This window comes from Thecamonas trahens, assembly GCF_000142905.1.
Source record: "Thecamonas trahens ATCC 50062 unplaced genomic scaffold supercont1.23, whole genome shotgun sequence".
Classification (NCBI taxonomy): Eukaryota; order Apusomonadida; family Apusomonadidae; genus Thecamonas; species Thecamonas trahens.
In genome coordinates, this window is record NW_013657657.1 from 123,447 (window position 1) to 151,018 (window position 27,572).

Sequence of the window (27,572 nt, forward strand, 5' to 3'; positions counted from 1 at the left end):
CACCCCTCCACTCGGATCCTGCCTTCCAAGCACGCCCCATCGCCCGCCATCGCCCAAATACACACATCACCACGCACACGCACGCACACGCACATGCACGCACACATGGATACAGACACATGCACACTCTTTAATATCTCTTCAAAATCTATGTGGTGCGGTGTGGTGTGGGTTTGAGCGCGTGGCGGCATCAGAGCAAACGGGGGCGGTCAGCGGACGTGCACTGCTGCAGGTCAGCTCCGACGGACTTGGACTTGGACTTGGACTTGGACTTGGACTTGGACTTGGTGACAATCGGACGCGGAGCACCAAGGGCCGGTCCGTACTGGTTCGCCATGCGCATGTACCGCTGCATGCGCGCAACGTGGCGTCGGACATCGCCCTGCGGATGGCCAGGAGCGTACTGACCACCCGGGCCGCTGTAGATCGGCCCGCCGTACATTGGCCCGCCGCCATGGATCGGCTGGCGCCCGTGGCCAGGGTGACCGTAGTTGGGCGGTGGTGGGCCGTGGCCGTAAGTCGGCGGCGGCGGCATTGGGCCGGCCGCCGGCGGCGGGCCGTGCGGCGGCGGGCCATGCGGCGGCGCAGGTGTGGGGATTGTCATTGGTGGAAGCTCTGGGTAAGCCGACGGTGGCGCAGGTCCCGGGGCCGGGGCCGGGGCCGGGGCCGGGGCCGGGGCCGGGGCCGGGGCCGGGGCCGGGGACGGAGTAAACGGCGGCGGTGGGCCGGGAGCCGGCATCTGAGGCTGGGACGGCGGCGGGACATCCGGCACAAAGTGGATGCGGAGGCAGATCTCGCCGGCGTCGTGGCAGGCGCCAGGATTGGGCGGAACAACCGGGTACCATCGCGTGGTGGTCTCCATGCCGGCAAAGACCGGAAGATGGACGTTGCCGAGCGGATCGTCAGCAGACGCGGTGTCCTTGTCCCACAGCTCGACAACCAGATCCTCAAAGGCGTTTGACTCGATGGTGAACTCCTCCTTCCACCGCCACATGGTGTCTGCGCCCGGCCGATCTGCGCTCCCGGCCTTGACCGTCGCCGTCTTGTGCTTGGTCGGCGGATTGCCAGCCTTGACCACTGCGTACGCCTGCGGAGGGCCAACCAGGTCGGTCATGAGCAGCCCCTGTGCCGCTACCACACCCACCGTCAGCTTTCCGGCCACTCCAGGCATGCCACTCTCCGTGCTCGTCATTGCTGCTGCTTCTCACTGCCGGAAAGTCGAGTGCGTTCACGCCTGTCGCTTGCGCCGCCTGTCGGTCGTTTGCGCCGCCAGTCGTTGGTTGCGCCGCCTGTTGGTTGCTTGCGCCGCCTATCGGTCGGTTGCTTGTGCCGCCAGTCGGTCGCTTGCGCCGGCTATCGGTTGCTTGCGCCGCCTATCGGTTGGTTGCGCCGCCTGTCGGTTGCTTGCGCCGCCTATCGGTTGCTTGCGCCGCCTATCGGTTAGTTGCGCCGCCTATCGGTCGCGCCGACGTCAGAGGGTGCCCGGGAGGGAGGGCCGGAGGGCCCATCGGACGGACTTCCGGCCAATGCTGGCAAATGCTGGCCAATGCCCACCACCTGCTGGCTGGTGGCTGGTGCTTCGAGGGCTTTGATATCGGGGGCGGAGAGATCAGTACGATCATGGGGCTTTTGCCACAGATACCACATCCGTTCCGGTACCAGCAAGGGTACGCAACACCCCCCGCATCACCGCCACCTAAATCACACCACATCCAACACACATCTTCAAGCCCTTCCCTTATCCCCCCTCTCCATCCCCTCGATCTCCAGCCCCAGCCCCAGCCCGAGCCTCAGCCCACACCACCCCACCACACACACACACACACACACACACACACACACACACACACACACACACACACACACACACACACACACACACACACACACACCACTCTACCCCCGCACCCCTCCCTTCCTACACATACACACGCAGTATGTCCCGCGGAGAGGACGGGGGCCTACGGCAGACCAACCAGTACCTCGCAGGCCGCCTGCCGGTCTCGGCCAATGCTGCCCGCTTCCACCTGCTGGAGCTGTCCGATGCTCTCCTGGTAGAGTCGAGCTCTCCGTCTGCTCTGGCCTCGGCTGGCGGTGTATCGGTGGGACACTCCCATGCGCAGGCTACCCTATCGTCTGCTCAGTCCTCGGTGGGGGGCAGTGATGCCGTGTCGTCTGCATCTCAGCTGGGCACGCTCGGTGCGGTGCCTGTTGCTGGTCTCGGACTCGCCCACGGCTCTGACCACGGACGAGGTGGTGGTGATGTTGACGGCGGCGGTACTGGCGAGGCCCAGGGAGGTGGAAAGGCTGATCGTGGAGAAATGACAGCTGGTGGGAGTTTGGCAGAGGTTGATGCGTCGGGCGCCGATGCCGTGGCCGTTTCAGCCATTCCCATCGCTCTCGCGGACGACGAGGCGCTCAAGCGGCTTGGCTCGTCGAAGATCAACGCCGCGCTCAAGGGCGGGCTGATGTACCCGGAAATTGTGGTGGAGACGCCGCGGTTTGCCGCGGCGGTGGTGGCGGCTCTGGCGGCTGTGTCGGACAAAAAGGCACTCCGCGCCCTCTATGCGCTGCTGCCGCCGTTGGCTCGGCAGCTGAGCTCGATGCAGCTGCTGGCCTCGCTCATCCGCACTGCTGTTGCCGAGCTTGACGCGCCGAGTCTAACCCGCCGGCTGTGGGGCATCCGCATGACCACTTCGGTCCTGCGCTCGCTGCAGCGGCGGATTGAGATAGCAGACAATGCGTCGGCCCTTCTGGCATCGGCACTCGACGGCGTAGCACCCGATGACGCCGCACACTTTGCGGCCGAGCTGGAGGAGCTTGTCATCCTCGGCGCCCATGGCGGCCGACTGCCGATCTCTGCACGCTCCCGAGTCTCGGACTCGATGCGTGTCTTAGTCGAGGGCCATGCGCCGCAGTTCCTCTCGTGGCTTGTTGGCCTCGTTGGCTCGCTCGACGACCGGTCGCAGAAGAAGGGTTCCCGGCTACGGCACATGTTTGGGCGGTCGTCCAAGCTTGAGCCGGCACTGCTGCAGGCACATGCATTTACCGCTCTGGGCCTTGTCTTTCCGCGGGCCATCGAGGGCTACCCGCCGCTGGTTGCCGGCCTCGCCTCCGACTCGCCCGACGTCATCCGCGCTTCGCTGCACGCGCTCCGGCCGTTTGCCCAGAGCTCGCCTAGCGCGCTCCTTGGCTCCATGCAGCGGTTTCTGCAGGGTAAGATGCTTGCGCAGCCCGAGTCGCCGGGCGGCCCGCTGACGCGCCGAGCACTTGTCCGGCTGCTGCATCCTCTGCTGAGTGAGGTCGACGACCCCCACATGCCCGATGTCTTGCGGACGCTTCTGGTCCTGGCCGCCGATGCCGTGCCCATGGTTGCCGTTGCCGCTGTCGACGCGCTCGTCTCGCTGCCGCAAACCAGTCTTGCTGGGACCAAGGTGCTCCGCCCGCCTGAGCTCCCGGTCCCGACAAGCTCGAGCGATCCACTGCCTGCGCTGCGCGACGCCGTGGCGATTGTGAGCGACGCCGCTGCGGCCGGCCTTTCGCTTGACTCGTTTATAGTCGAGCGGCTGGCGCTTCTCCTCGCCACCAACTGCCGGGTCCAGCAGCACCGTGTGCTGCGAGTAGTCGAGGCGACGGCACGGCGGCTGGAGAGCCCGACCGCAGTATCTGCGCTGACGTCGGTGGCGGCTCGGGTGCGGGCGCTAGCTGGCTCGCGCGCCGCTTTTGTATCTGCCGCCGCGCTCTCTGCACTGGTGTGGTGCGCGCCGGGTGCGTGCGAGGCCCGCCACGTTGTCCTTGCCTTTGAGGCCGCCTTGAGTGCGCGCGCGCTGAGCGCCCGCCTCCTGGCTAAGGTTTTTACCTCGCTGGCGTCACGGGTGCTCATTGCGCCGGCTCTTGCCGCGCCTGCGCTCGCGCTCATTGCCACCTGGGCTCGCGAGCTGCCGGAGAGTGTCGATCCGGACATGATTGTCAACTTTTTGCGCAAACTCATCCGGGTCGGCGCCACCAAGGCGGCGCGGTCCGAGTACAAGGAGGCAGCTCTGAGCGCAGTGTTCGGTATGCTCGACCTCCCGCGTCGCAGCGGGCCGCGGGCTGGTGCCGCCCTCTGCAGGCTTCATGCTGCTCTCTTCTGGTGGCTTGGTGAGCACGCCAACTACCTCATCGGCGAGCGGCAGGAGCAAACGGCCTCGCTCGACGCTGCGCTTCTCGACGAGGCACCGACGGCGACGTCGTCGCCTGCGATGCGCGCTGTGGTGGCCCGGCTCGAGCACGCGGTGGCCACCGCCGACCGCGAAGGTGCCCGCCTGGCGGCCCTGGCGCTGGCCAAGCTTGCGCTGCGGTCCGGCGACCCGCTACGGATCCAGGTCTACGAGTTTCTGCACATGGCCAGTGCCGATCCAGGGCTCCGGCTGTACTGGCTCCTTGCGCCTGTGCTGAGTCTGCTCGACGAGGCGTACAGCGCTCGTGCCGAGCTTGCCAGGCGCCTTGATGCCGCAGGCGGCTTTGGCCTCTCACCGCGCGACCTTGCCTGGCTCCGCGAGCAGCATGCCACGCTGCTCGCCAAGTTTGGCGGCATTGCTTCGCTTCCTACCCAGTTCTACCCCATTGGCATCGCGTCGGCCCGGCTTCTTGGCGGCAGCACCCAGCGCAGATCGACCACCGCCGCCAGCGCTGCATCGTCCGACCACGGCGCCAGGCTCTCGGCCTCGCCCGACTTTGGCGTCCTCTCACTTGAGCTCGCGCCCGTTGCCCAAGCCGCGCCGCCGCCGCAAGCCGCAAGCCGCCCGAACAGCGGCCTTGCCGAGCTGGCGTCAGCATTCGGCAACATGGGCGCGGCCGAGCTGGCGTCGGCGTTTGCAGCGCCCGCGCCCGCGCCCCAGCCCGCACCTCTGCCCGACCTGCCTGCCCCGCGCCGCCCCGAGTTGGAACGGCTCGACGTCGAATCGCCGCGGCGCGGCTCGGTCGACGGCGGCGCGTCGTCGCTTGCCACCTCGATTCCCATCGACTCGTGGCCCAACTCGCGGACGCTCGACGAGTCGGACTCACAACTCCTTGCCACCGCTTGCAACTACTCGTCGTCCCCACCGTCGTCGTTCTGCCTCTCCGACTCGGATGGAGGCCTCAGCTCGGACAATGAGCTCACACCGCCATCATCGCGGCCGTCGCCGTCGGTCTTTGCGCCCTCGCCGCTGCCAGACTCACAGCCAGCTTCCCAGCCAATGGGCGGTGTTGTTCAGATCGGCCATGTCGACCCGGCCTTTGCCACCAAGTTTGACGCCGCCTTTGGCTAATGAGAGCTCTGCGCGCCTGCTCCTCCTCCGCTAGCCATGCCATGGCCGCCATTAGCCATCACATCCATCCACACCCGGTATCCAACACACGCTATCTACGTCCGCCACCAGCAATCCCCATCCCCCTCTCTCCCCTTTTCCACTCCGATACGCCTCGGCCTGACCACCGCCACCTCCCTGCCGCACAGCCCGCCGCACAGCCCGCCTCTGCTAGCATTTCTCTCGGTCGACGGTGAATGGGCGACACGGTGGAGCACGACGGGCTGCGGCCGGTGTGCGAGTCGTGCGAGGCTGCTGCTGCCTGTGTGGTGTGCGGCTCGTGTGGTGGCGCGCTCTGCCTCGCCTGCGACTCGGCCCTGCACCCGCCGTCATCGCGGCTGATGACTGCCCATGTGCGGACAGCCATTCCCGGACTCAAACCTGGCGGTGGGGGCCGATGGACAAGACAGAGAGCTCGAGCGGTGGCCCGGCAGGGGGATCATCGGTGGCGGCGGCAATGGCGGCGGTGATGGGAGTGGCGGCAGGGGCGGCTACAGGCGATGGCTCCGGCCCGTGTCCGGCTCATCCGCACCTTGATGGCACCTACTACTGCATGAGCTGTCCATCGCAGACTGCGGTCTGCTCCGAGTGTGTGGTGCATGGCGTTCATGCGGCGCACGCTGTGGCGCTCGTTGCCGACGCTGCTGCTGCCATTCGCCCGCAGATCGATGCTTCTGCTGCCTCCATCCGCCTTGCTCTCGGCGGTGGCCAGTCGCTAGTCGATGGCCTCCGCGCGAGGGCCACTGATCATGCGAGTGCTTTTGAACAGGCCGAGGCCGAGCTTGCGGCTGGCTTTGATCGGCTTCGTGCCGCGGTTGACAAGGCGCAGGCGGCAGCGCTGAACCGGCTCGCCGGCGCCCGCGCCGAGCACCTAGCCTCGCTAGAGGTGCTCGCTGAAGAAGTGGCAGGCAAGATGGAGGATCTACGGGAGCTTGACGCCGAGATCGCGGCAGCTTCTGAAGCCCCTGGTCCGCATCGGGTGCTGGCGCTGTACGGCAGCGATGTGGCCGGGCGGGCCGAGGATCTCAAGGCGTACCTGTGTGAGCTGGCCGAGGACGCAGGCGACGCATGCCACGGTGGATCGACGGCGGCACTGAACGCCACGTTGGACGACATGAGCGTCGACGTGTCGAGCGTCGAGGCGTTCATCACCGCGCTCGGCACAGATGGCACCAGTAGTGGGAGGACAATGGCTGCTTCCGGCCTCGGCACCTCGCCGCGGCGTCGCGGGCGGCGGCTGTCGGTGACGTCGAGCCCGCCGCCGCGGCCACAGGAGCCGCGAGCGTCGCCATTGGCAACGGTGCGGGCGCGGCGGGCAGTGGCGCTCGGCTCGCCGCCACGAGAAGCACACGAGCTATCGCCAGCGGCCGCGCCGGTCCTCTCGCCTGCGCTCGCCCGGGCGGACGCCAACACCCAGCGGTTCCGGCGGCTGCTCGATGGCTACGAGTCGCAGCATCGCGGGCGGATGCGAGAGCGGCGCGCGGCACGGCGTGCGGCGGCAATGCATGCCGCGCACTCGCCGAACAAGCTGCTGTTCAAGGGCTGAAGTCTGGAAGGGGGAGAGGAGAGGGGGTCGTTTAACCGCCGATGGTGAGGCCGATGCCAAACTTGAAGACCTGCTTCTTGTGGTCGACGATGCCACAGAGCTGGAGCATGATGCCAAAGATGAGCGACTCCTGGACGCACATGCCGATCTTGCCGGCCGAGTCGACCTGGCCGCGGAACTTGCCGGACTGCAGCAGGTACTCGTAGCCGACCTTGAACGACGAGTCGCGCGAGTTGGCGTTAAAGTCGAGCTGGGTGGCCATGGAGAACGAGTCGTTGACCTTGTGCATGTAGTTGACGGTAAGGGCGTTGTCCGAGTTGGCCTTGGCGGTGGCGACCCAATTCATGGTGGCGTAGCGGGCGGCGATCGAGATGATCGAGTGCATGCGGGCGCGGTAGTAGTCGAGCTGCGCGCCAAAGGCGAGCTCGGGAGTAACCTTCTGCATGTAGTTGAAGAACAGCGCCTGGTCGTTGACGAGCTTAAACTGCGCGGCGTAGTCGTCACCCTTGTGGTCGAGATCGATGTTGAGGACCGTCTCACCCGGCGTGGACGACACGCGGCCCTGGATCTTGGACACAAAGGCCGGCGACCACTGCTTGATGATGTGTGCGCGGAGAATGCCCATAGTATCCATCTTGGAGATGAGCGCCATCGACCCGTCCTGCGACACGTACGACGCCCCAAACATGTACTGCTCCGAACCGTCCTCGGCCCCGCCGCCGGTCGTCTGACCCATGACCACCGTGTGCGAGGTCACAAACTGCGGCGCCATGTTGATCGGCTTCTTCAGCTCCAGCCGCGCGCCGTCAAACAGCTCCGCCATCGGGAAGATCCCTACACACCGCCCGAGCACATAGTGGTACAGCCACACAATGTCCGCACCCATGCCCATCCCCGTCAGTCACTGGCTCGCCAGCGCGTCGCCCTCACCCTCCTGGGATGCCCATCCATCCCGCCGGTCCACCCGCACCCACTACGGCCTCCCACACACGGACGCAACCACCCACGATGCCCATACTCGGCACACGCCTTGAACATCTCCCACCGCACCTCTACACTGCTACTCGTCTCTGTCATGAACATGGTGCGTTGGTGGGGGGGCAAGAAGAAGGTGCGCTTCATGACGATTTTTGGCCGGCCGGTGGTGGCATGGTCACGGCGACGGAGAGCGAGGCGACGGAGGAGATGAAGGCGATGGGGAAGAGAGGGGGGAGGAGGAGGGAGGGGAAGGGGGGACACGTACGCATGGCCTCGCGGGAGTACTCTTCAAACCCGCCGCAGTGCGGGAGAGGGTCGACATATGCCTCGGGTGCCTGCTCGGGAGTAGCAGCAGGCGCAGCAGCGGCAGCCTCGGTCGGTGCCGGAGCAGCCGAAGCAGCAGCAGCGGGAGCGGGTGAGGGCGCTGAGTCGGACATCCGCGACAGGTGGTGCCGTCTGTCGAACGGCGACGACTGTCAACAGACCCTGCCGTCAGCCACGGGCTGTGGGTGAGAGGTACAAGGATGGTGCAGGGGGAATGGGTAGCAATCACATTGTAGTTGGTAGGGGGGGTAGGGGAGGGGGGGGGGGGTATGACGAGGTGATGGCGGTGGTGGTGGTGGGAGGGCGGGGGAGGGGGGGAGGGGGGGGGGTCCGATCAGGACGAGTTGCCGGCTACCGAGGCAATGGAAGCCTGCATCTCCACGCTCGGACGGCATCACTCGACTCGACACATCGGCCGGCGGTCATGGCCGACGTCCGATGCGAGGTGCAAGCGAGTGGCGGAAGCGAAAGAGCGGCGCCTCCTCCTCCTCCTCCTCCTCTGCCTATGGAAGGATCTGGGGTGCCGCGGCGGCAGGTTGTGGCGGCGCGAGCCAGCGGCGAGGAGCTGTGGCGGGTGCCGGTCGGCGAGGAGGGCCAGGCGGTGGCGATCGGAGATGGGGAGCTGGCGTGGGAGCAAGTCGATGGCTGGCGAGTGTCGGAGGAGGGGTCTGGAGGGGTGGTGTTTGTTGGCTTTGGCGGCGACGGCGTGGCAGTGGTCAAGGCGAGCGGATCGGTGGCGGCCGATGCGGTGGCGGCCAAGATTGGCGAGATGGTCGGCCTTAATGCGCCCGCGACGAGACTCGTGGCGCTGCATGTCGATGCCGAGCGAGCTCAGCTGGCGGCAGCGCTCAAGCGGACTGACGCCAACACAAGTGTCGGCATGCCATCGTCAAGTGTGGTACGCCTCCTCCGTCACCCGATGCTGACCCTGGCCGAGTACGTGGTGCCGACGACATCGGGCGTCGCCGATGTGCTGCAGAGAAGCCCTGACGCCGTCGCCGACCTTGGCGCCATACTCATGTTCGACGTGCTTGTTCGCAACGCCGACCGAAGCCCACTTCTGATGGATCACGGCGGAAACGCCGGGAACATGCTCGTCGGCACTGGAGACCGGCTGGTCGCCATCGACAACAGCATGAGCTCACTCGAGCCCGGCACGCCCGAGGCGGTGCTGTATCTGGATCGGGTGCGTGCGCTACTTGGTGAGCTTGCTGCTGTCAACGGCGGGGCCGGCCTCGACGTTGCGCCCGAGCTGCGGCGGGTCTTTGTCTGGCTCGACGCGGCGTACGGAGCCAAGTGCGACGGGGCGCTGGTGGCGGGAGTGGCGGCGGCGATGGAGGCTGCCCGAGAGACGGCGGTCGCGGTCTTGGCAGCAAAAGAAGTGCACGCGATCGTCGACGCCATGAACAGCCGCGTCGACTTCATGCTGCAGGCCATGACCTGGGGTATGGACAGCCGTGGCCGGTATGGGTTGGCGCGAGTCTCGGCACAGTTTGTGGACGAGGTGCTGGCGGTCTTTGCCGGCGCGGCCTGAAGAAGTCAGGCCGGTGACTTGGCGCGGGCAAAGCCAACGCGGGCGCCATCGACATCAAACTGGGTGTAAAAGGCACGCATAAAAGTGCAGCCCAGGGTCCAGTCGATGGCCATGCCGGGGGCCTGGCCGTCGATGCCGCGCTGGCACTCGCCATTGACTTGGACGATGTAGTCGTGCGGACTCAGGGCGAACGAGTGGCCGCCGAGGGTAAAGACAAGGTCCGGCTTGCTCGCGTAGTCAATGCGCGAGCAGTTTGCGTCGATGTACCCGATGGCCGCCACAATGTGGCCGCCAATGTCATAGGGGACAAGGAGCATCGAGGTGCCCGAGTCGACGATGGCTGACGTCTTCCCGGTGGTGTAGACGGTCGACGTGCCGGTGGCGGAGATGATGGCAAACGAGTCGACGGCAATCTGCCAGTATGTTTGCGCCTCTAGTGGGACGTAGAAGAGCGGCGCAACAAAGAGGGCGTTGTTGACGCCGCCGAGAGTCAGCTCGCCTTGGGTGCCCTCGCTTGAGATGTAAAACGCAAACGAGTTGGCGTCGAGCGCGTGCGAGGCCGCCAGCGTCTCGAGGAAGGTCGGCACACGACCTGCGGCGAGAGCGGGAAAGCCCATGCCGATGAGGCCGTTCATGGTCGTCGAGCTAAAGCCCATGGCGGCCGAGACAGCCAGAAACGGCACGTCGTCGGCAGTCACCGAACCCCAAGAGTAACGTCGTCGTAGACCACAGCGCCAACGACCGAGCCCGAGCCGTAGTCGATGACCAGAGTAGCATCAGCATAGCCCGGAGACGGATGTATTGGCGCAGGCTTCCCGCCGCCCACCGGATAGTAGACCGACGGCACGTCGGGATCGCGGCAGTCCGGGCACGCCGCCGACATCAGCCACATGTTGGACGAGCCGGTATCAAAGATGACCTCGAAGCTCCGCCCGGCCACCTGGATCTTGCCAGTGTAGTACAGATCGTAGTCATTGATGAGCGGAATGTTCGCCTCACGAGGGCTGATGGCTGATCCGTCTGCTGTCGCCCACGGGAGTGCCGTCCGCCGGTTGCTGCCGTGACTGCTGCCTGCCGCCGCTGCTGCGGTCGACAGGCTGACCGAGACGGGGGCCGCAGCAGCGAAGGTAGCCGAGAGGAGGAGGAGGAGGAGGAGGAGGGAGGGGGTGGGGGTGAGGCTGCATGATGGAGGAGGGGGGAGGGGGGGGTGAGGGTGGGAGGACCTGTAGCCTTGGCTCGGCCGACTCGCGAGGGTGACAGCGGCTCGGCGAGTTCGCTTGGTCACGGCTCGGGCAGACTGGATCGGCAGGTGGTGGATGGTGATGGGGGGCTTGATGGGTGCTATGGGCGTGTGTTTTACAACAAATAATGCCGATTCCGCAAAGGCGCCAAGGCTCCAAAGCCCCCAGACACAAAGGAGGAGTGGGGGGAGGAGGGAGGGAGCTTAGTAGCGGTAGTTCGGGCCCTTGGTCGGGCCCTCCTTCTCCATGCCGAGGTACTCGTACTGGGCATCCGAGAGGACAGCCAGCTTGCCGCCGAGAGCCTCAACGTGAACGCGGGCAACCTCCTCGTCGAGGATCTTGGGGATGAGGAAGACGCCGACCTCGTACTTGCCGGGGTTCGACCAGAGCTCGATCTGGGCGAGGACCTGGTTCGAGAACGAGCAGGACATGACAAAGGACGGGTGGCCAGTGCCGCAGCCGAGGTTGACAAGGCGGCCGTCGGCAAGGATGATGACGTGCTTGCCCGACTTGAGGAGGTAGCGGTCGACCTGCGGCTTGATGTTGACGTGCGAGACAGCCTCCTTCTTGACGTAGGCGACGTCGATCTCGAGGTCAAAGTGGCCGATGTTGCAAACAATGGCGTCCTCGCGCATGCGCTCAAAGTGCTCGCCGGTGATGACGTCGCGGCAGCCGGTGGCGGTCACAAAGATGTGGCCCTCCTCGACGGCGTCGTCCATGGTGGCGACCTCGAAGCCCTCCATCATCGCCTGCAGGGCGCAGATGGGGTCGATCTCGACAACGATGACGCGAGCACCGTTGACCTTGAGGGCGGCGGCGCAGCCCTTGCCGACGTCACCGTAGCCGGCGACGACGCCAACCTTGCCCGACACCATAACATCGGTGGCGCGCTTGATGCCGTCAATGAGCGACTCGCGGCAGCCGTAGAGGTTGTCGAACTTGGACTTGGTGACCGAGTCGTTGACGTTGAAGGCCGGAACCTTAAGCTTGCCAGCCTTGAGCATCTTCTCGAGGTTGTGGACGCCCGTGGTGGTCTCCTCCGAGAGGCCGCGGATGCCCTCAAGCAGCTGCGGGTACTTCTCGTGGACAATGTTGGTGAGGTCACCACCGTCGTCGAGGATCATGTTGAGCGGCTGGCCGTCGGCGAAGAACAGGGTCTGCTCGATGCACCACACGTACTCCTCCTCGGTCTCGCCCTTCCACGCGTACACCGGGACGCCGGTCTCGGCAATGGCAGCAGCGGCCTGGTCCTGGGTCGAGTAGATGTTGCACGACGACCACTGGACCTCGGCACCGAGGGCAGTCAGCGTCTCGATGAGGACGGCAGTCTGGATGGTCATGTGCAGGCAGCCAGCAATGCGCGAGCCAGCGAGCGGCTTGTCAGCGCCGTACTTCTCACGGAGCGCCATGAGGCCGGGCATCTCGTTCTCAGCCATCTCGATCTCCTTGCGGCCCCAGGCAGCAAGGGAGATGTCGGCGACCTTGTACGGGAGCTTGTCGTTCGAAGCCATGTTGATGTGTTGGGTGTCTGTGATAATACAGTCAGGGGGTGTCTCCCGTCGTGGGGCGAAGTGGATGTGGATGGATGGCTCATTTTATGCCCTGCCATCCCTACTCAACGCGACTCGCCAACTCTGCTCAACGCCGCCACTGCTCATCATGTCCACGTCAGCACTCGCACTCCGCCACCTGGCTGTGATTGGCCTTTCATTGATTGCCTGGCAGTGGCTCAATCGTGCCATGCTTTGGCATGACTTGCTGACATCATCCTACCACTCGTCATCCTTGGCCATCGTGGCCTCCACCATCATCGCCATCCTCACCGTCACCGCCATCATTTGACCGATCGACTCCTACTGGCGCCGCCGTCATGCATGTCCATACTCTCAGACATCGCATCATCGGTAGGCGCTGATGTGGCGGCGGTGGAGGTGGCTGCCGCCTCGATCGAGCTCTGGCGGTGCCTGTCACCGACGACCAGGCGCCGCCTGGTCGTTGCTGGGCTTGGCATGGGTGGTTGGCCTGGGCATCGGCCACACGTGTCCTCGTCACTCGTTCCGCACCGAGCGAAGGCCAGCCATGACCGACTTTATGGTCGGAGCCATCCACCGAGTCCATGTCCCTCCGCGTCGAGTCCACGACCTGCTCCATGACCCACACGCCGACTTGGGCCACCTCGCCCATCAGCTTGGCGAGGCCTGGCCCGACGCCCTCACTCTCATCTTTCCGCACTTTGATCCGGCGCTCTTGCCGGCGATCCTCGGTGAGGATGGAGATGGCGATGGCGATGGTCCGACCGCTGCGGCTGGGCCGAGCCTTGGCCGTCTCGCTCGCCGAGACTCGCCTGCTCTCGCCCTCCTCCGCGCTGCGATCAACGAGCCGCTGCTGCCGGCCGCCGGCTGGCTGCTGCCCGAGGCACGTCCGGCAGCACGGCGCAGGATCGACGCTGCCCGAGCCCGCACCCTCGCGCCGGCTGCTCGTCTGCCGGTTGCGCTGTGGATCGCTGCTCGCGATCTTGGACGTGCCGTGTCGGGTGACGGCGACGACGACGACGTGGTGTGGGACCACTTTGCGCTGCATCCGCTCATGGACGAACGTTACTCGCCGGTCTTGGTCGCGCACGCGCTTGCGCTTGCCTTTCAAGCCGGTCTCGCCGCCTTTACCGCCCGCCAAGTGCTGGTTGAGCAGCGGTCGTTCCGCATGCTCTCATCGGAACCCTCGCCGTTTATCGCGTGGGTCGCTGCGCTCTGGAGCCTCGTGTTGGGCTCGATCGTCGCCTCGCCCGCCACGATCGTCGCCCACACCACGCGGTGGGTAGCCGTTGCTGTCGCCGCTGCCGACATGCTCGCCTTTGGTGTTATGGGCCCGATTCTGGCCTCACTTCACGACGCCTCGATTGCCACCCTGGTGCGCGCTGTTCTGCCGTCCATCCCGGGCTATGCCCGCCTCAGCGAGCTAGTCGGTCCGTCGGGCTCGCGCCGGCTCCGCGCTGCGCTGCGCATGCCAGACTCGCTGGCTATCGCCTCGTCACTGCGGATACTCAATCGGCGGCTCCTGGCGCCCTGGCCAATCGTAGACGGTGGCAATGCCGGCTGCCAGGAGTCGAAGCCATGCCTCCTACTGGAGCTTCCGGCCGAGCTGCGTGTCGCGATTTTGCAGCTTCTCGACGCGCGGTCGATGCTGGCAGTGGCGGCGACGTGTTCGGAGCTTTCGGCAGCTGTCGATGCCATCACCCTGCCCAAGGGCATATTTCGGCAGCTGGTCGATGTCGGCGTCGAGTCCGAGCGCGCCGCCAAAGCTGCAGCAGTTGCTCGCGAGATGATGGATGCCGGCGAATCAAGGCGGGACGCCGTCGATGCCGGCATCTGGCAGGCGCTTGGCACGCTGCCGTGCTACGGCCTCGTTATGCGCGACCTGCTGTTTGTGCTAGACACTGCGGCAGGTGTGATCAACACCGCTGCCGAGACACTCGACTTTGATCAGGCTGGCAACGCTGTGGCGTGCCTCTCTATCTTTGCGCGTGCGCTTTCGCTCCCGCTGATGACGCCCGCTGTCGCCACCGCTCTCAAGGCGGCGCCAGCCGACGAGTCGCTCGATAGCGGCGGGACGAGATCGGCTGTCGCAACGCCGCTTGTCAGGCCCAGCACGGACGCGGTGTTTATGCGAGCGCGGGCTATCTCACGCCAGTGAATGGCCGTTCATGCTCCAGCTTCGGCTCCAGCTTGGTGTGGCCTCTCGCCGACGTCTGCCGCTGCAGCTGGTGTCTCTGTTGGAGCGGGCGCATTCCGTGAGCTCTTCAGGTACTCTTTCGCGAGACGCAGCAGGTGCTTGCGATTGACACAGCCGACAGTGGGCAGGAACTTGTCGTTAAACCCAGAGGGCATGGCCGCCCGCGGTAGTTTCGTCACGCCAGACGCGATGCGTTCGGCGTGTTGCTGAAAGTAGCTGCGGACGGCCAAGTCGGTGCTCTTGCCGGCAAACCGAAAGTTCCGGATCTGGTGCTTGCGAATCATCTTCTGAACGGGCTTGATGATCTCGGAGCCATGGTAGTGGTTTTGGAGAAAGTTGCGGTAGTACTCGTCGGTGTTGGCCAGAATGTCCTGGATGTCGGCGCTGCTGAGCGACCACGTCCTCTCGCGCTTGAGTAGTCTAGCAGAGACGATGACAGCTCGGGTCGCAGCATTAAACTCTCTCTGCGACGGCCGCAGCCGCCGACCGTCCTTGGTCTTCTGAGTCGCTCGGTGCTCGGCCGGGCTCGGCCTTTCATCGGGCTTTCATCGGGCATTGAGGCAAGCGGCTTTGTCTCGAGCGGTGAAGCACTCGGAGGCAGAGGCGTGTAGCCCACATGCGCCGTCGATGCTTCCGTTGCTGCTGCCGCCGCTGCCCTGGTTGTCATGAGCAGCGATCCATAGCCTTGACAAAGACATGTTGCCTTCCATGCGAGCCTCAGTGACTCGATGGTCCGCTTGGTCGACTCCCGTGCGACAACGCTGGCCGCCCATGTGTCGATGTCCTCCATCTCCGGCTCGTCCATCTGCAACAGATCTCCCAGCGCTGCCCGCCAAATCGCGGTATCGTGTCGAATCTGCTGGACCGGGATGGCCTCCGCGACAGGCGCTGCGGTTGCCGCAGCTGCTGCGGTTCTGCCAGGCGCCGAGGCTCCATCGACAGGGGCGCCCAGTCGGACCGATCCGTCCAGGGCCTTTGACCGCTTCTCCCCTCCGCGCACCTCAGCCTCTTCATCCGCCTTGCGCTTTCCTGTCGCAACTCGAGTTGCATGTGGTTCTCCGTGTGTGTCCGCTGATGTAGCCGAGCCCACCGCTACCTCTGTCGCAACCGCACTTGCCGCAGCGACCTCATGTGCGCGACCTGCGCCCAGCGAGGGCATCACAAAGGCCATGTCCTCTGCCAATGGAGTGCGTGGATCGGTGGTTGTACCCGATGCGAGTGGTGTTGCAAAGGCGAGAGCAGTGCTTCTCACCTTGAGCTCAGCAAAGTGTGCCGCTTGGCGCATTCCGTTCAAAATCGCCACGGCGGACCGAGTCGCACTGCTGCGACCTACTTTTGTGTGCCCTCGCCACGGGGAGAGAGAGAAAAAGGCTGGGGCTGAGACGGGGGGGGGGTATTCACCAAGTGGGCTACAGTAGACTCAGGTGGAGAAGGGCTGCGGAGGCATCGGAGAGAGGCGCTGCGGCGACATCGGCGGGTTTGACGCCTCGATGAGCTCCGCTGCTGGCTGGATCCGGTCCTGCTTGGGCGAGCGAGATTGGACTTTGCGGATACGATCCGGACGAAGCTTGTGGGTGGCAAAGGCAACATTGCCGAGCCAGGCGATGGTGCGCGGGTCGTCGATGACGTTCTCCATTTCGAGGAGATAGGCTTTCATGCCGATGGTGATCCGCTCGCGGCCGCCCTCGGCCACATGCGCGCCAAGCGCATTGGTGGTGACGTGAAAGGTCCGGATCTCGTTCGCAGTCACATCCGAGTCGGGATTGGCAGCCTTGATCCAGCGCAGCGTCTTGGCGGCAAGTTCGTCCAGAGTATTTGCGTCGGGCGGCAAAGCCGAGGGTGGCGCGAGGACGCCAGCGCCAAGGATGTCGGCCATCGAGCTGTTGCGCACGCCCTTCATCAACTGTGGCGAGCTCGGCACGGTGAACTGCATCACGTCATCTGCATGAAGCTCGTCCTCGCCCTCGCTGTTGCTGCTCGGCTGTGCCCTTGCCGATGCGTCCAGCAGCTGCTGCCGCTTAGCCGGGGGCGCGTCCTCGGTCCCAACCTCGCTCCTGGCCCGCTTGATGCTGGGTACACGGGTCTCCAAGCGCGAAGCCAGCACTCTTGCACCTCTTACATTCTTTTCCAACGTATTGAGAGTGTTGACCATTACTGGCGGCGTGGCCTCAGTCGTCTGCGTCTTGATGGCCTCGATCAGGGTTATGCTCTCCTCCAACGAGCTCGTCAGCTCCTGCATTGTCCCGTCGAGTTGGTCGCCATTCTCTCCGCCGCCACCTCCAATCACAACTCTGCCGAGGCTCAAAGAGCAATGCTCGGTCGCATCTGCCATCTGATATTGGGCAGTGTATGTCAACGTCAAGTGCTTCTGTGTCCGTGCCTGTGTCGCGGTCGCGTGCGGAGAGACGACCTTGACTTGAGTCGCCTTCCAATTGAAACTGGTGAGGGCACACTCCGAGAGCCGCATAAAGGTGCATTCAAAGTGCTGCAGCCCGGAGGGGGGGGAGGGCACGTTCCGCAGCAGGCCACCGCACGGGAATCGATCTTGACTGTGTGTGGCCATGCGCATGCGCACCAAAGTGGTATCGATCAAGGACTCTGGCGTATGTCCATGCAGAGGTGGGTGATGGCTCGATTAGCAGGAGCTCGATCACGCCATGACAAAGACCAAGGACAGTGTAGATCAAGGTATTCCAAGCTGATCAACACATGACCAGGCGCTACACATGCCATGGCTCTCTTCTGTGCACATCTCAAGTCTCCCCGCCCCGCCAGTGGCCCAAAGAGAATACTCGCGGCCTCTCGAACCCAAGCCGCCGCCTCCGCCGCCGCCGACCAACGGCCACCACGCCACCACATCCACAAGCAGAACCACACCACTACATACACACACATACACACAGACGCACACGTACATACACACAAGTGCTTCTAGCCATGTACAGCTCTCGACCAAACAGGTCGTCGGCAAGCAGAGAACGGACCCGGCAGGCTGTGCTGGCGCGGACACTGCGGCGTGAGGGTTCAGGCCGGAGGGGCAGCTCGGGGTCAAGCATGAGAGCGATGTCCGACTCGGGGTCGTCGTCCGACGACGCTGCGCTGGCAGACAATCCATTTGCATTGCCGGATGATGTCGGGGTGTTCACGCTGGCGCAGGTGAAGCGGGCGGACAAGATCGCGGCGCTGCGAGCGGCGGAGCAGGCCAAGGAGAGGGCGCGGGTGCGGCAGGAACGGCGCGAGGCGGCAGAAAAGGCGGCGCTGAGGGCGCAAGAAGAGGTTGAGGTACAGGCCAAGTCAACCCGCGACATTGTGGCCAAGGCGTCGGCGTCGATCCGCAAGCAGGCCGGCAAGGAGAACTTGCGGGAGATGATCCGCAACAAGCGCGAGATGTTTCTCATCGAGTTCTCGCTCGGCGTCAAGCGCGACGAGATGCGCAAGCTAGAGGAGCACGCCCATGCTGCTGACTCGCGGATTGAGCACGAGCGCAAAATGCTTGCACTCGAGGCTCAAAAGTGGGAAGAGTACACCACGTACTCGACCGAGCGGGTGAAGGCTGTCCAGCGGCAGGAGGCCGAGACGCTCAAACTTGTCGAGTCCAAGGAGGCCCAGCTGCGGACAGTCGACGAGGAGATCAAGGACTTTACGTCTCGGATTCAGGATCAAGACGAGGTCATTGCCAAGTACCAGGTCTTGAAAGAGTTTCTCATCTCGCTCGCGCCGCCCGAGTGGGTGGCTGCGCAGTACGCGGCCAAGCGGGAGCGCCAGCAGCGGAGGCGCGAGGCCAAACGCGAGGCGCGTCAGGCACGTGCCGCCCGGCGCGCCGCCCGCAAGGAAGCCGCCGCCGCCGCCCGCAAGCAGGCAACGTCGACGATCCAGGGCCGGTCGCGAGCCAACACGCTCTCGCTCGTTCTCGCGCCCGGTTTTGACTCTGCCGGCTCAGGCTCCGGCTCCGGCCCGGACTCGGGCCTCGCGCTCGACGACTCGGACTCGGGCTCGGACTCGGGCTCGTCTTCTGACTCGGCTTCTTCGTCAGGCCTGGAAATCCCGATGTACTTTGAGTCGCCGGAGCAGCTGCTGGTTGTCTTCCACGAGCTGGAAAAGTCAAACCTCTCGCTGGTCAACAACTCGCAGGAGATCGAGGAGGCGCTCGAGCACCTGCGCTCCAAGTACTCGTCGGTCCGTGACGGTCTGGCCGGTGAGATCAACCAGCTCGCCAGCCGCATCGCCGCGCTCGACTCGGACCTCGGTCGCGAGCGCGCCCGCATCGCCGCCATCCAGTCGCGCAAGGCCCACTTTGAGCGGTCAGCGCTCCAGATCGACACCGCTGCCGGAGAGTCGGCCGACCAGCAGCTTCAGCGTCTTGAGTCGCGTGTCCGTGAGCTCTACACCAAGTGCTGCCGCGAGCCCGACGAGAAGGGTGGCGGCCCGGCTGAGCTCCACCTCCGCACTGTCGACATGCTCACCAACTTTGAGCGCAGCCTCCGTGCGCTCATGGACGAGATCCGCGAGCTCGACCCCAAGCTCGTCAATACGCGAGAAAAGGAGATGAAAAAGGTGCGCAAGAAGGCCAACCGCAACCGCAACATGGCTGATCTTGAGCAGCTGTGGGAGGCCCGCCGCGCCAAGCACCAGGACCGCGTCCAGCGCGAGTCCGGCAAGCGCAAGATCGGCCGTAAGCTCATGCGCCGCTCCGACCCGATCATCAAGCGCTCGCGGGCCAAGGACGAGGAGGACAAGAAGGCTGATCGCGACTTTTTCAACCGCTACTTTTTCCAAGAGTGATTCCCAGCTTCTTACGCGTCGTAGCTGCCGCCCAGCTGCCGCCCAGCTGCCGCCAGCTGCCGCCCAAGCTATCAACAGCTGCCGCTCAAGCTGCCGCCCAGCTGCCGCTCAAGCTGCCACCCAAGTTCTCGCGCCACACCCTCTCACACATGCACCATCAACCTCAGCCCATCATCAGCTACCATCCCCACTACTCTGACAGCAATCAAGTCACATATCAAGCCCCTTGTTCCCTCCCCCCCCCCCCCCCAACAACAACAACAACACCAACAAACCGACCAACCAATGTTAGCCAAACCCGCAACCGACCACAAACTCACACACACACAGCCACTGCTCCCACCCTCCGCCACAAGGACCACATCCTTCCCTCTCATATGCCCCGGCAGCGACAGAAGAGGCGGCGCGGGTCGACGACAGCGTCGGTGTCTGCGGCGGCGCAGGCTGTGCCTGTCGAGCCGTTCCTGTCCCCGACACAGGAGGCCACCCGAGAGGCCATTGCCGCACAGCTGACCAACCCGTCCAAGTGGCGGCTGTCAGGCCAGCTGTGTGGCAACCGATGCATCGAGCTGGTGGTGGAGGCACTGGGCGAGGAGGACAACCAGCCGGTGGTTATCAACGTGGCCAAGAACAGGCTCAAGCCTGAGGATATGGCAGCGTTGGCCGCCGCCCTCGTCGGCAACAACTCGGTGACCAAGCTTGACTGCTCGTGGAACAAGATCGGGAAGCGCGGCCTCGCGGCTCTGGCCAAGCTGCTGCAGCACAACTCATCGATCGGCATGCTCGATCTTGGCGGGTCAGGCATCAGCGCCCAGGGCATGGCCAGGTTTGCGGCGTCGCTCGTCAGCCACAACACAACCCTGCACTCGCTCTGCCTCGCCCGCAATCCGATCACCGGGCCTGCCGGCGCAGACGCCCTTGCCGATCTCATCTCGCGCTCGCCGTCGCTCGCCCTTCTCAACCTTTCGACGTGCGAAATCCAGGCATCCGACGCCACGGTCGTCCTGGCCGCGCTCTCGGACTCGACTGCGCTCTCGTCGTTTAACTTTGAGGGCAACGCCATCGACCCCGAGGGCGCCGGCAAGCTCGCCGATTACCTTGCCTCGCCGAGCTGCCGGCTCTCGTACTGCAACATCAACTCGAACGGGCTCGGCCCGCACGGCGGGGCGCTACTTGGCCATGCCGTTGCCGCCAACTCGTCGCTCTCGGCCATCTCGCTGGCGTGGAACTTGATCGGGACCGACGGCGGCATGGCATTTGCCGCCGCGCTCCGCGCCAACGTCTCGCTCTTTACCCTCGATCTCCGCTCCAACGGGCTCAAGTACGAGGTCGGCAGCGAGCTCTTTGCCGCCCTCGCCTACAACTCCAGCCTCCGCTCCATCGACCTGTGGGACAACAACTTTGGGCCCGAGAACGCGCCCGCCTTTGTCAACGTCGTTCACACCACCACCTCGCTCCGGTGTATCCATGTTGCCGGTTTTGACATCGGCCCGTGCGGTCAGGCCCTTCTCGCTGCGCTCCACGCCAATGATGTTGTCGCTGAGTGCAGCTACGAGCATCCTGCTGATGGCCCCGATGTCACCGACGCCATCCGCGCTGCTCTCGAGAGCAACCGCTCCGAGTTCAACTCGTCTGCCATCTTCGACTGATGCCTACAACCCGCGTACTCTCTCTCTCTCTCTCTCTCTCTGTCTGTCTCTCACACACACGCACCCGCCCATCGCCAGGCTTGATGCGAAGACCTGTCGAAACTTGTAACACCGCCATCCGTTCCTTGATTCATGCCGAGTCCGATCGCCTGAATGCGCCACACCCACGCCCAGCCCGCCCCACACACCAGCCACACCCACACGAGCACACCGCACTTCACAGCTCCACCTCACCCACCCCAACTCCACCACTATCATCATCACCACCACTCCGCTCCTCCCCTCAGCCTCCCGCATCGCCGCTCCTGGTTATGCGCTGGCGAGTGGCCGGTGAGGCCGGCCAAGTACGACCTTTTCCGGACGGCCTCCTCCTCCTCCCGCTGACCATGGCCGGTGCCGATGCTGCGGGTTGTCTCACGCTTGTCCACGCCACCACACACACACTGGCTGTATGCGCCGGTGATGGCGAGACGTTGCTGCTGTGCACCCTCCCGTCAGGCTGCATGCTGCGGGCGTGGGCGTGGATCCGGTCTCCGTCGCCGCCGTATCGCGTCGCGCTCCTTGTCGCCACATCCGCCGATCCTCGCACCCTCGTTTTGCGGACTCTGATTGTGCCGCACAAGCGATCAAAGGCCAAGACTATGGTGAAGAAGCTGGCGGCGGCTGCGGCGGCGGCTGTTGTCGCGCCGAGCGCCAGCTCGGGCAGCTCGCCGCGGACGCCGATCAAGCGGCCGCTCATGCGGCTGTCGCAGCCAGAGTCGGAGCTCGGCGACTCACTGCTAACGAAGCGACAGCGAGCGGTGACTGGCGGTGTTGCCGGGCGGGCTGGACCGAGCGAACCCGCCGAGCGGGGCGTGGTGCCGAGCGAGTGGCTGCCGCCCGACGAGCTCGTGTGCGAGCTGGGCAGCTACGAGGCTGCGCCGCACTGGGTCAGCGCTGGGCATATCGTTTGCGACAGCAGCAGCTCGACCGGGCCTTTGGCACTTGTCTGGATGGAGCGCACAGAGGCAGTGGTAGTCATCGGCCCGCAGTGGATGGCTGTGGTAGCTGTCCGTGGTGGGCGATCGAGCGAGGTCGGGCCTCTCATGCCAGCGGCTCTGTTGCCGCTTCCAGACGAGCTTGCAGGCTGCCCAGTGGCAGAGGCAGAGGCGGCGCTCATCTTTGCGCCGACTCGCGGCGGGCTGGTGACAGTCGCGCTGGGCGATATCACTGCACATGCTGATCCGGAAGTGGCGGCCGCGTCGCTGGTGGGCGCGCTGGCGAGCGGCGTCGAGCGCCGCAGCCCGGTAGTTGGAAGCCATGCCCCGTGCTCGCGCCCGTTTGTGGCAATGGTGCCGCGTGTCAAGGTTGCGTGCGGCGATGGCACTGCCTCGCTGGGCTCGCTGGCCCTCACTGCGGATGGCCTCGGGTGCGTCGCGTTCGACTCGGGCGCGGTTGTCCACGGCAGCCTCGGGCTTGATGACGAGGCAAGTGGTGTGGCAGCGGTTGTGGCGCTGGCGCCGACCGCGGGCGCGGTGGTGGTGATGACCGGCAACGGCGCGGTCTTTGTCGTGCGGATGACGCTGGCCGAAGACGGACGAGTGGTGGTCTTTGACTTGCGCACCGATGCGGTGCTCTCGGCGATGGTCTGTGGCGTTGCTCCGCGCCGGGCCCTTGCACCGGTGTGTGGCGGTGGAGGCAAGCTGCGAATTGTGGCTGTGACTGGTGTGCCGGGTTTCGAGCCGCTGGTGCGGCTGCAAGTGCTCGAGGCTGATGCCGACGTAGCCGACGATAAGGAGTCGGCGAACGTGGCGCCGGCGCAGCAGATGCGCATTGCGCTCGGCCTGCTCTCTGCGCAAAGCTCGGCGTACGAGGCGGTCAAGGCGGCACGGCATGCGGCGCAAGCAAAACTGGGTGCGCTTGTGGCGGCGGCAAGCAGCAGAGACAGCGCAGCTGCGGAAAACTGGCGGGTGGAGCTCTTGCCGACTGCCGACGGATCGGGCGGCGTCCTCCAGATCGCGGGGCCTGCGGTGTACGCCGGATCGATGGCCGCAGTCCGCACAGTATACCAAAGCATAGTCGTCGAGGTGCCGGCCAACGGCTGTCTCCGCCTTGCGGCGCACCGGCTTGTCACCCGCAGCACCCGGGCCATCACCGTCACAGTGCTCATGGCCGGGAACGAGAGCGAGCTACACCCAATCGCTGCGGCGCAGCTCGAGCTCGACGCCGCCGTTGTTGCCGACGTAGTCCCCGACCACCATCACGAGCTCGACGCTCTTCTGTCGCGGCTGAATCCTCACCTAATGTAGTGTGTATGTGTGCTCAGAAGAGAAGAGCGAAAGTTTGGCCCTGCAGGGTTCGGCCGGGCGGGGCATGCGGTTCGGGCGAAGATGCCACCCCCCCCCCCTTGCTGCTCTCAGGACCACCCCACCACCACACGTCTCGGGAAGGGCAGCAGGAGCAAGAGAGCAGAGCGCATCTCCCCGAGCACGGCATCCCTACGAGGCAAGGCAAGAGCACCGGCACGAGAGCAGGCGTTTTCACAACAAGCCCGTCTCGTCCATCCCCCCTCCCCCCCCCCCCCCCCCTCCACCTCCTCTCCGACGTCGATTGGCACCTGTTGTCGCCGACCAAAGTCTGAAGGGCATTTTTTTGACTGGAAGACAGTCAGCCTCGACCGGTGCAGACAAGTTCGAAGAAGGGAGAAGACAGAGAGTGTCCAGAGAGAGAGAGAGGCCCAAGTTGGAGGTGTACACCCAAGTGGTTTTGGTACAGCCCTCTTCTCTAGCCTCCTTCGGTTCGTTGACCTGTGGGCTCTGGGCAAATCCGCCAGGGCAAATCCGCCAGCTGATACTCGCTTTGGTGGCTTTTTGACTTGACCACCAGCTGACCTCGCAAGCCTTGCACACGCTGGCTGGAACGGTACACGGCTTGGTCGACGGTAGAGATTGGAGTCAACATGGACGACGAGGTATACGCGTCGGCAACGGGCGTGGCCCTGCTTACAAACAAGCTGTCCAAGGCTGCACTGGCGCGGCCACCGGTGTCAGCCGAGCTCAAGGCTGCGGCGATCCAGCTGCGGCCGGACATGGCGGGCGTGGTGGCGCTCCTGCAGCAGCAGATTGCCAACCGCTCGAATCCGCCTGCAGGCGTGGGCGCCGACTCTATTCCGACCGATGAGCTGGCTGGGCTGCGCAACGCAGTGTCGGTCATGGTCTCGCAGGGCGAGGCCGTCATTGTGGCGTCGATCAAGACAGCCAAGGGCGAGCCGTCGGCATCGACGGCGCTAGCTGCGCGACTCAACACGTTTACTGGCACACTCAAGGGTGTGCTAGATGCACAAGCACAGTTTGATCGCATCAAGGGAAAGGGCAAGGCCGTGCTAGCGGCGACGATCAAGGTTCGCGACGGGACCGGTCAGTTTGTGAAGAACGCGGTCGAGTTGACCAACGCATCGCTCGAGCTGACGCGGCTGGTCGAGAAGCGGGTGTGCGCCTTTGTGACCTCGCCATCGGCCCAGAGCCGTGCGCTCGACCTGGCCAAAAAGGTGCGGCTTGCGGCCAAGGCGCTGATTGTGGCGGGCAAGACCCTGATGCGCGACCCGAGTGCCGACACTCAGCCGCGAACCCAAGCTGCGTCCGAGTTGGGCGCTTCGATTTCCGAGCTGCTCAAGCTGCTTAAGGACCCGCCTGTGGGCACTGGCGCGAGTGCGGCCGACTCGAGCGCAGGAGGCAGTGGAGCGGTTGCGGGCGGAGCAGTCGTTGGCGGAGCAGTCATGGGCGGCGTCGCCGTTGGCGCAGCCGCAGCTGCTGTCGCTGCCAGCGGCGGCGAGGCCAGTCCTGCGCCGAGCCCTGTACCGAGCCCTGTGGCCGAGCCGAGTCCTGAGACCGAGCCGAGCCGCGAGGACGAGGCGAGTTCTCCAGTTGACCCGCGGTCGCGGCCGCAGCCTGTGCCCGAGCCCGAGCCCGAGCCCGAGCCTCAGACTGAACCTCAGCCTCAGGCTCTGCCGACACCAGAGCTTGAGCCCCAGCCTCAGGCTCAGCCGCAGCCCGAACCGGTGGTGGCGACGCCCGCGCCTGGAGTGGCGGCGGCCCTGTTGGCCAGGACATGGTGGCCAAGTTTGCGTTTTTTGCCGAGTCGAGCGACGAGCTGACGTTCCCTGCTGGCGCACGAATCACGGATGTGGTTGCGACGGCCAATCCGGCGTGGATGCGTGGGATGTATGATGGCAAGACCGGAATCTTTCCGTCGAACTGGGTCGAGGCTGTAGAGGCTGGGGCCGGGAGCCAGGCCGGCGGCGGCGCGGTTACCGGCGCCGCCAACGGCGGTGCCGGGGCGTCGGCAGCGGCATCGTCGTCGGGAAGCGCTTCCGCTGCTGGGAGTGAGCCTGCGCCGAAGCGTAAGGTCAAGGCCAAGTTCATGTTTGTGGCCGAGGCTGCGGACGAGCTCACGTTTGACCAGGGCGACATCATCGACGACGTTGTAGAGATCGACTCGGAGTGGATGGAGGGGACGTTCAAGGGTAAGCGCGGCATCTTCCCGCAAGCGTTTGTGGAGGATGTACCGGTGGAGGCGCCGGCGCCGGCCAAGCCGGCGGTGCCCGAGTCAAACGTGCGGGCGCGGGCGCTGTTCAACTTTACAGCCCAGGCCGCAGACGAGCTTGCGTTCTACAAGGGCGACGTGATCGAAAACGTGCTTACTACCGACGACGAGCAGTGGTGGTTCGGCAAGTGCGGGCGGAACGACGGCATCTTCCCCGCCGGCTTTGTCGAACTCCTACCGGAAGAGTCTGAAGACGCGGCGAGCTCGTCGATCGGCAAGGCCAAGCACAAGATCGGCGCCAAGGGCTCGGGCAACGCGCGCGGTGTGGCACTCTACGACTTTGAGGCCGAGTCGCCGGACGAGGTCTCGTTCAAGGCCGGCGCTGTGATCACCAACATTGCGTTTACGCGGTCGGAGGAGTGGTGGCGCGGGATCGTCAACGGTCGTGAGGGCCTCTTCCCGTCCGACTTTGTCGAGCTCACCGAGGACGATGCGGCGGACATGCCGGCGTACGTCAAGAGGCTTGTGGGGTGAGGTGGTAAAGACTACGCTACAGCGGTGGGCGCTTGAGAGCAGCAGCCTCGGAGCGGTAGGCCTCGATCTCGCGGGCGAGCGCGGCTTCGCGGAGGTAGTAGGCGTACATGCCGCCAACAATGAGGACTATGCCGCCCAGGACACCGAGTGCGATGAGGCTGCCGAGCAGGGCCGGGGCCATCTCGCCGTCGTCTGTCGGTCCGACGGTGCGCTCCTTGACGTCGATGATGAGCGGGGCGACCGACTGGAGCGACGAGGCGACAAAGCCGTCGACGTCGTCGCCGCGGGTGCGGAGCTCGGTGTAGAGCCTGCCGCCTGCGTAGTAGGCGGGCGGGATGTCGGCAATAGTGAGGCGGAAGCCGAGGGTGACGTTGCCGATGGAAGCCAGCGGAGCAATAGCCGCAAGCTGCAGCTGGGCGCTGGCGGCGAGCCGGTTAAGGTTGTACACCTTGTGCTCGAGGACAAGCGAGGCCCAGGGCAAGCTCGCCGGCTGGGCCCAGATGACCACGGTAGTGTTTGGCGCTTCGCCCGGTCCGTCGGTGACAAGGACCGAGTAGTTGAACGCGGCGAGGAGAGTATTGTTGACCTCCAAGGGGCCGTCCAGAAACGCGCACTCGACCCGGGCCTCGACATCGAGTACGGTCTCTACCGAGAACGACGCGCACACCGGATCGTCGGACACGCGCAGCGCCGCAAGCTCCGGCGACGGCGGGACGCACGCCAGGAGCGGATTGAGCCGCTCGACGCTGCAGCCCCAGGGACGGTCCTCAGCGCAAGTGACACCGGTCCTGAAAGGAGCGCAGTTGCACTCTACTTCATCGTTGTCGTCGGCGCCGTCGGCAGTCGAGTTTCGCGGCGGCTGAGGCACCACAAAGCCGGCGGACGAGCACTCTCGATCGTAGTTGCCAGCTGCCGGCGAGTCCGAGACGACCGCAAACTGTGCATCGGCGGCGAGGGCATTCTCAGCGCCGGCAACACTGCCTAGGGGGCGGCCGACTTGCAACCCGGCAGCGGAGGCACGGACATACACATCGTCAGCCATCGGCCGGGTGAGCAGCACGGGCGAGGCCGGTGGAGGCGGGGCTCTCGGAGGAGAAGGCGATGGCGAGACTGGCCGGGAGTCTGCCGGCAGCGTCCATGGCTGCGGCGAGGAGAGAACGCGCGAAGCGGCAGCGTATGCGGCAGAGATCTCGGTCATGTACGGCCGGGAGGCCATGGCCCAGGCCTCGGCCACCGCATGTGCTGCGTGTTCCATGGGCGAGTGCGGGCTGCGGCCGGCAGCCGGGCAGGCCAGGAGGAGGATGGCCAGGAGGAGGATGGTAGTGAGGTGGGGGGCAGTGGTGGGTGGGGTGGGGGGAGGTGGGGGGGAGGTGGAGTGTTGGATGTGGGTGGAGTGGAGGGGGG

General features: G+C 65.2%; 13 protein-coding genes across 13 annotated transcripts; 6 read left to right on the forward strand and 7 right to left on the reverse strand.

The window, feature by feature from the left end:
- Positions 1-116: 116 nt before the first annotated feature.
- On the reverse strand, positions 117-1,171 carry AMSG_05389 (uncharacterized protein; the record flags this gene model as incomplete). The annotated part of the gene is made up of 2 exons (XM_013902360.1): positions 117-1,123; positions 1,145-1,171. 2 exons carry the CDS (start codon positions 1,169-1,171, stop codon positions 191-193), a joined length of 960 nt encoding a protein of 319 aa, XP_013757814.1. The 3' UTR covers positions 117-190.
- Positions 1,172-1,937: 766 nt separating this feature from the next.
- AMSG_05390 (uncharacterized protein) lies at positions 1,938-5,317 on the forward strand (the record flags this gene model as incomplete). The annotated part of the gene is made up of 2 exons (XM_013902361.1): positions 1,938-2,071; positions 2,162-5,317. The coding sequence occupies 2 exons, from the start codon at positions 1,938-1,940 to the stop codon at positions 5,289-5,291; spliced, it is 3,264 nt and encodes a 1,087-aa protein (XP_013757815.1). The 3' UTR covers positions 5,292-5,317.
- A 210-nt stretch (positions 5,318-5,527) lies between these two features.
- Positions 5,528-6,898, forward strand: AMSG_05391 (uncharacterized protein; the record flags this gene model as incomplete). Its single annotated transcript, XM_013902362.1, has 2 exons — positions 5,528-5,717; positions 5,765-6,898. 2 exons carry the CDS (start codon positions 5,528-5,530, stop codon positions 6,874-6,876), a joined length of 1,302 nt encoding a protein of 433 aa, XP_013757816.1. The 3' UTR covers positions 6,877-6,898.
- On the reverse strand, positions 6,892-8,301 carry AMSG_05392 (outer membrane translocase Tom40). The gene is made up of 2 exons (XM_013902363.1): positions 8,120-8,301; positions 6,892-7,710 (listed from the first exon to the last, which is right to left on the reverse strand). Exons 1-2 carry the CDS (start codon positions 8,289-8,291, stop codon positions 6,908-6,910), a joined length of 975 nt encoding a protein of 324 aa, XP_013757817.1. The 5' UTR covers positions 8,292-8,301; the 3' UTR covers positions 6,892-6,907.
- A 382-nt stretch (positions 8,302-8,683) lies between these two features.
- On the forward strand, positions 8,684-9,584 carry AMSG_05393 (uncharacterized protein; the record flags this gene model as incomplete). Its single annotated transcript, XM_013902364.1, has 2 exons — positions 8,684-9,535; positions 9,558-9,584. The coding sequence occupies 2 exons, from the start codon at positions 8,684-8,686 to the stop codon at positions 9,582-9,584; spliced, it is 879 nt and encodes a 292-aa protein (XP_013757818.1).
- A 133-nt stretch (positions 9,585-9,717) lies between these two features.
- On the reverse strand, positions 9,718-10,368 carry AMSG_05394 (cathepsin E; the record flags this gene model as incomplete). The annotated part of the gene is made up of 1 exon (XM_013902365.1): positions 9,718-10,368. The coding sequence occupies one exon, from the start codon at positions 10,366-10,368 to the stop codon at positions 9,718-9,720; it is 651 nt and encodes a 216-aa protein (XP_013757819.1).
- Positions 10,369-10,406: 38 nt separating this feature from the next.
- Positions 10,407-12,464, reverse strand: AMSG_11877 (adenosylhomocysteinase; the record flags this gene model as incomplete). Its single annotated transcript, XM_013902464.1, has 2 exons — positions 10,407-10,767; positions 11,212-12,464. 2 exons carry the CDS (start codon positions 12,462-12,464, stop codon positions 10,407-10,409), a joined length of 1,614 nt encoding a protein of 537 aa, XP_013757918.1.
- A 568-nt stretch (positions 12,465-13,032) lies between these two features.
- On the forward strand, positions 13,033-14,643 carry AMSG_05397 (uncharacterized protein; the record flags this gene model as incomplete). The annotated part of the gene is made up of 1 exon (XM_013902366.1): positions 13,033-14,643. One exon carries the CDS (start codon positions 13,033-13,035, stop codon positions 14,641-14,643), a length of 1,611 nt encoding a protein of 536 aa, XP_013757820.1.
- An 8-nt stretch (positions 14,644-14,651) lies between these two features.
- AMSG_05398 (uncharacterized protein) lies at positions 14,652-15,487 on the reverse strand (the record flags this gene model as incomplete). The annotated part of the gene is made up of 2 exons (XM_013902367.1): positions 14,652-15,121; positions 15,379-15,487. 2 exons carry the CDS (start codon positions 15,485-15,487, stop codon positions 14,652-14,654), a joined length of 579 nt encoding a protein of 192 aa, XP_013757821.1.
- Positions 15,488-16,102: 615 nt separating this feature from the next.
- AMSG_05399 (uncharacterized protein) lies at positions 16,103-17,014 on the reverse strand (the record flags this gene model as incomplete). The annotated part of the gene is made up of 2 exons (XM_013902368.1): positions 16,103-16,785; positions 16,960-17,014. 2 exons carry the CDS (start codon positions 17,012-17,014, stop codon positions 16,103-16,105), a joined length of 738 nt encoding a protein of 245 aa, XP_013757822.1.
- A 551-nt stretch (positions 17,015-17,565) lies between these two features.
- AMSG_05400 (uncharacterized protein) lies at positions 17,566-19,464 on the forward strand (the record flags this gene model as incomplete). Its single annotated transcript, XM_013902369.1, has 1 exon — positions 17,566-19,464. The coding sequence occupies exon 1, from the start codon at positions 17,620-17,622 to the stop codon at positions 19,462-19,464; it is 1,845 nt and encodes a 614-aa protein (XP_013757823.1). The 5' UTR covers positions 17,566-17,619.
- A 4,587-nt stretch (positions 19,465-24,051) lies between these two features.
- Positions 24,052-26,168, forward strand: AMSG_05403 (uncharacterized protein; the record flags this gene model as incomplete). The annotated part of the gene is made up of 2 exons (XM_013902370.1): positions 24,052-25,173; positions 25,197-26,168. The coding sequence occupies 2 exons, from the start codon at positions 24,052-24,054 to the stop codon at positions 26,166-26,168; spliced, it is 2,094 nt and encodes a 697-aa protein (XP_013757824.1).
- A 16-nt stretch (positions 26,169-26,184) lies between these two features.
- AMSG_05404 (uncharacterized protein) lies at positions 26,185-27,210 on the reverse strand (the record flags this gene model as incomplete). Its single annotated transcript, XM_013902371.1, has 2 exons — positions 26,185-27,145; positions 27,197-27,210. 2 exons carry the CDS (start codon positions 27,208-27,210, stop codon positions 26,185-26,187), a joined length of 975 nt encoding a protein of 324 aa, XP_013757825.1.
- Between the last annotated feature and the right edge of the window lie 362 nt (positions 27,211-27,572).